General features: G+C 41.5%; 2 protein-coding genes across 2 annotated transcripts in view; both read left to right on the top strand.

The window, feature by feature from the left end:
* The window catches only part of LOC103154139 (NACHT, LRR and PYD domains-containing protein 5-like), a 4,214-nt gene extending 4,169 nt beyond the window's left edge, over nucleotides 1–45 (top strand). Inside the window, exon 10 of the mRNA XM_007575320.2 lies at nucleotides 8–45. Within this exon, the coding sequence (XP_007575382.1) occupies nucleotides 8–45 (38 nt within the window). The remainder of the gene's footprint in view (nucleotides 1–7) is intronic.
* On the top strand, nucleotides 7–2,511 carry LOC103154110 (protein NLRC3-like). The gene is made up of 5 exons (XM_007575278.2): nucleotides 7–589; nucleotides 667–840; nucleotides 954–1,127; nucleotides 1,417–1,463; nucleotides 1,556–2,511. Exons 1-5 carry the CDS (start codon nucleotides 129–131, stop codon nucleotides 2,077–2,079), a joined length of 1,380 nt encoding a protein of 459 aa, XP_007575340.1. The 5' UTR covers nucleotides 7–128; the 3' UTR covers nucleotides 2,080–2,511.
* The last annotated feature ends 2,679 nt before the right edge of the window (nucleotides 2,512–5,190 follow it).

Genomic DNA, 5,190 nt, shown 5'->3' on the forward strand with positions numbered 1-5,190 from the left:
ATCTGAGTGTTCAGGAGTTTCTGGCTGCTCTTCATGTTCACCTAAACATCTCCAAGTCAGATGTTAACTTGTTAGAGGAACAAAAGAAAATCTTTAAGATTTCAGAAACAAGAAAAGGTGTTTCTCCAATGGGAAACTTCTATGAGAATGCAGTTGATGAGGCCCTACACAGCTCAAATGGACATCTGGACTTGTTCCTTCGCTTCCTCTTAGGTCTGTCCCTGGGAACCAACCAGAGATTACTAAAAGGCCTTCTGTCATGGATAGGAAGCAATTCTCTGCCCAACCAGGAAACAGCTAATTACATCAAGAAAAAGATTGAAATGTATCCATCTCCAGAAAAGTGCATAAATCTCTTCCACTGTCTGAATGAACTGAAAGATCATTCTCTGGTGGAGGAAATCCAAAACTACCTAAAAGCAGGAAATCTCTCTCGACAAAAACTAACCCCTGGTCAGTGGTCAGCCCTTGTCTTCATCTTGCTGTCATCACAAAAAGATCTGGATATGTTTGACCTGAAGAAATATTCTGCTTCAGAGAAGTCTCTGTTGAGGTTACTGCCAGTCCTCAAAACATCCAAAGCAGCTCTGTAAGTTACCACATTTTAAACAATTTTGAATTATGCTATAACATAATATATTCTGTCTCACACAATTTACTTTTTAGGCTGGATGGTTGCAATCTCTCAGAGAAAAGTTGTGAAGTTCTGGCCTCAATCCTCAGCTCCAAGTCATCTTATCTGAGAGAACTAGACCTTAGTAACAACGACCTGAAGGATTCAGGAGTGAGGCAGCTGTGTGCTGGACTGCAGAGTCCACACTGTAAGCTCGAATTTCTAAGGTAAGACATTTGGCTTAAAAAGTCCCAAAATGACACAGATCAAAGCACATTCTTTAAATATTAAAATCTAGTTCCAATCAAGCCTTATATTTGCTTGCACACTGTTTTAACAGGCTGTCAGGCTGTCTGATCACAGAGGAGGGCTTTGCTTCACTAGCCTCAGCACTCGCCTCCAACCCTTCTCATCTGAAAGACCTGGACCTGACCTATAATCATCCAGGTGAGACAGGAGTGAAGCTCCTTTCTGCTGGACTGGACAATCCACACTGGAGACTGGAGACACTGAGGTATGGAGAGGACAGTCTGGGGTCAGTAATGAGTCAGCTCTGAAAGCTAAGGCGACCACCACTGTTCAACTTTTACATCTTCCATCACATGGGTCATTGAGTAATTTGACTTAAGTATGCTGGACCAGAGACATCTTAAAGTTGTACAACAGTGGCCCTTATGGACTGAAGTTGAATAAATCAAAACAACAAAAAACCTTATATGAGACTACCCCACATTGAAAGAGCAATTTTAATATAGGTTTTCTGCATAACAAGAGTAAAATAGATCTTCTAATTTCCTTTTCAGAGTGGACTGTGGTGGAGAATGGACACTGCAAGCAGGACTGAGAAAGTGTAAGATTGTTAAAACCATAATTCACTGAAAACCATATGAAAGAGAATTTCTCCTGAATTGTGTAACTTATGGTTGCTTTCTTCCATTATAGATGCTCTTAAACTGACTCTAGACTCAAGAACAGCACACAGAAACCTCAAATTATCTGACAACAACAAAGAGGCCACAGTGATGACTGAGAAACAACAATGTACTGAGTATCCAGAGAGGTTTGACCACTGGGTTCAGCTGCTCTGTGCCGATGCTCTGACTGGTCGCCATTACTGGGAGGTTGAATGGAAGGGGACAGTGAGCATTGGAGTGACTTACAAAGGAATCGACAGGAAAGGAGAAAGTTCCAGCTGTTTGCTTGGAGGGAATGATAAGTCCTGGAGTTTTTACTGTTCAGGGAATACTTATTTTAGGTTTCACAACAACAAAAGAAAAGATGTCCCAACACCTTCCTGTGTCTCCAGGAGAGTAGGAGTCTATCTGGACCATCCATCTGGCACACTGTCCTTCTACATAGTGTCCTCTAACAAGCTGATCCACCTTCACACCTTCAACACCACGTTTACTGAAGCTCTTTATCCTGCATTTAGAGCTTTTCCTAATTCTTCTATTTCACTTTGTTAGCTAATGGATTAAAACTCTAACATTTTTGGACTTTCAGATCACTGCACCTTATGTGCTAAGTGAAGACAAAACATTTCATAATCAGCATCTCAGTTGACTGTCTTTGTTTTAGTTCATTAAAATCAAGATGTAAATGTTGTGATTAATGTTTATATGACATTTATTATGTTGACCTGCAATCTGTCATACAGTCAGATGGAAACAGCATCCAGGAAACAACACAGACCAGAAATAACAATCAGACAAGATGACATCTTTGAAGCCTGACCTGGAAGAGATCAACCAATCAGAACAGTGATGACAAAGGGAGTGGCTGGCATTGGGCAAACAGTCTTAACATAGAAGTTCACTCTGGACTGGGCTGAAGGGAAAGCCAACCAGAACATCCAGTTCATATTTCCATTCACCTTCAAAGAGCTGAATGTGCTGAAATCTTTGATGGCCTGGATGAAAGTCGACTTCCTCTGGACTTCAACAACAAGGAGATCCTGACTGACCCTTCAGAGTCCAGCTCAGTGGATGTTCTGCTGACAAACCTCATCAGGGGGAAACTGCTTCCCAAACCACACGACCTGCAGCAGCCAATCAGATCCCTCTTCTGTCTGTTGGCATGGTGACAGAAGTCAGAGGGTTTACTGACCCCCAGAAGGAGGATCATGTCCCATCAGACCTGACAGAGTGTGGCATCGATATCAGAGCAGCCTCAGTGTACTCAGGAGTGTTCACACAGATCTTTAGAGAGGAGAGAGGGCTGTACCAGGACAAGGTGTTCTGCTTCGTCCATCTGAGTGTTCAGGAGTTTCTGGCTGCTCTTCATGTTCACCTAAACATCTCCAAGTCAGATGTTAACTTGTTAGTTCAAGAACAAACACCTCTGATGCAGAGTGAAAAATTTGTAATGACTCCCTTCAGTGAGCTGTGGAGAATGCCTTTCAAAGTCCTAACTGACTGCTTGACTTGTTCCTTTGTTTTGTTCTTGGACTTTCACTATGAACAAATCAGTGTTTTGCCTGGTCTGACTGTTGGAGGACTGGATAAAGAGGGAACCTATAGCCCAAAAACCAACAATCAGTACATAGAAAAGGCTAAATGATGACCTGACTGTAGAAAAGAGCATCAACCTGTTTTACTGCCTAAACAATTTCAACCAGTAGTTCAAATTTGTCCTCTGTAGAGGACATTTCTAAACTTGAATATCTCCCACCCACTGTATACTACTGAATTCATTACTTTTGGTATATACAGCGGACATTTAGGGCTTTTCAATGATACCAAATGTGAAGGGGAGGGACTTTTGTACCTTCCTTTTCTTCATTCAGAAAAATGGCGTACATCAGTACAAGCACATTTTATTGGAAAAGAAAAAGTAAGTGCATAAAACATTTTATTATGCAAATTTTGGTTTGAAATTTTGTTGGAATATTCTAAATAAGTCTCTTAGGAATATATTAAAACATTCAATGAATTATTTTGGCTGTATTTTATCGTAGTATTAAAAGTTGAAAAATTGTACTCTGTAGTGGACATTTGTAATTATTTTTCTGTTTTGTTCTGTATACATCCATCCACCCATCCATTTTTTTACACCCTTGTCCCTTATTGGGTTCGGGAGGTGCTGGTGCCTCTCCAGCTAACATTCCGGGCGACAGGTGGAGTTCACTCTGCACAGGTCGCCAGTCTGTCGCAGGTCAACACAGAGACAGACAGGAAAACAACCATGCGCACACACACACTGTATGTGTGCTATACATTTGAAATTTAACCATCAAGGTTAAATTTCAAATGTATAGGATTCCAATGTCCACTGTAGTGGACACATGATATTTCAAAACTAACTTTAAAAAAAAAAAAATGTTTTCAGTATTCTAAATACCTTACAAAGATTGTGGAATAAAAAAATGGTGATTGGACAACATTTTTTTCCTGGTAGTCAGGAGGCTATAGTAGAAGAGGTTAAATGCATTAAATCAGAAAGTCTCTGCATATTTCTTATCTGCAGCTCAGTGGTTAGCTGTAGTTTTCATTCTACTGTCAGAAAGTGATCTGGATGTGTTTAACTTAAAGAAATACTCAGTTTCAGAGGAGGGCCTTCTTAGGCTTCTGCCAGTGATCAAAGCTTCCAAAAAAGCTGTGCAGGTACTTTTAAAAAATCATAATAATCATGAAGAACTGCTTTAACCTTGTCTTTTGGGTATTTTATGTCTTCCTCAGTTAAAGCAGTTGTAAAGTCTTGGAGAGAAACTGAAGCTCTGGCCTCAATCCTCAGGTCTCAGTCATCCAGTCTCAGATAAATGGACCTGAGTAACAAACTGCAGGATTCAGCAGTGAAGCTGCTTCCTGTTGGACTGCAGAGTCCACACTGTAAACTCAAAACTTTTTATGTGAGGCATTTTGTTTAAAATGTACAATACACAGTAAAATAACTCATTTGAGTAATCCTCTGTATGCCCAGTAGATGGCGCCCTGATAAAGATGTGTGAAAGTTCTCAAATAAATTCCTCTTTACTGATTTTGTTTTGATCAGATTCCTGTGATCCCAGATTGAATCCCATCACAGCACATATACATCTCTTCCTATTTTATGACAGCAGAGAAGCAGCAGCCATCTTTTCCATCATTCAGAAGGATGCATCACCGGGCTCCAGGTCTGACTGGTTGCTGAGAACCATCGTCTTCCGCTGCTCCTCCGCCTCCCTGTGTTAACCCCAGTGTTCCGCCCAGCAGGAGACTGGGCCTTTTGGGTCCAGTCTCCTGCTGGGGGACGGAGCCCCCTGCACCGGCGCCACCCGCCGGACCCGCCTCCATGGTCCACCTCTGCCTACTGGATCGTTTCAGTGGAGATTTCAGATTAGGGGTTGAACGACTACATATGTTTTTAAGGTCGACTACATCATGACTAATTGATGCAACCCCTATTTCAGATTGTGGCAGGAAGCCGGAGTGCCCGGAGAGAAACCTGCAAACAGGAAACCTGTCAAAACTTTTTACCTTTTGCCCCATAAGTTTGGTCCCAGTAAGATTTCTCCAGCCTCAAAATGGTTATTAGGTCTTCTAGGATTCTTTTCTTCTTCCGATGTTAATATTTTTAGCTCCTCTCCAAAGGGCCCTTTG

Source organism: Poecilia formosa, unplaced genomic scaffold (genome assembly GCF_000485575.1).
Source record: "Poecilia formosa unplaced genomic scaffold, Poecilia_formosa-5.1.2 Scaffold374, whole genome shotgun sequence".
Classification (NCBI taxonomy): Eukaryota; Metazoa; Chordata; class Actinopteri; order Cyprinodontiformes; family Poeciliidae; genus Poecilia; species Poecilia formosa.

What these genes read in the sequence shown, in the direction of transcription:
- LOC103154110 (XM_007575278.2), top strand. Translation starts at nt 129, where the DNA reads ATGGGAAACTTCTATGAGAATGCAGTTGATGAGGCCCTACACAGCTCA. An exon ending in AAAACATCCAAAGCAGCTCT is followed by an intron (nt 590 to 666) that starts GTAAGTTACCAC and finishes TTTACTTTTTAG; the next exon opens with GCTGGATGGTTGCAATCTCT. An exon ending in GCAAGCAGGACTGAGAAAGT is followed by an intron (nt 1,464 to 1,555) that starts GTAAGATTGTTA and finishes CTTCCATTATAG; the next exon opens with ATGCTCTTAAACTGACTCTA.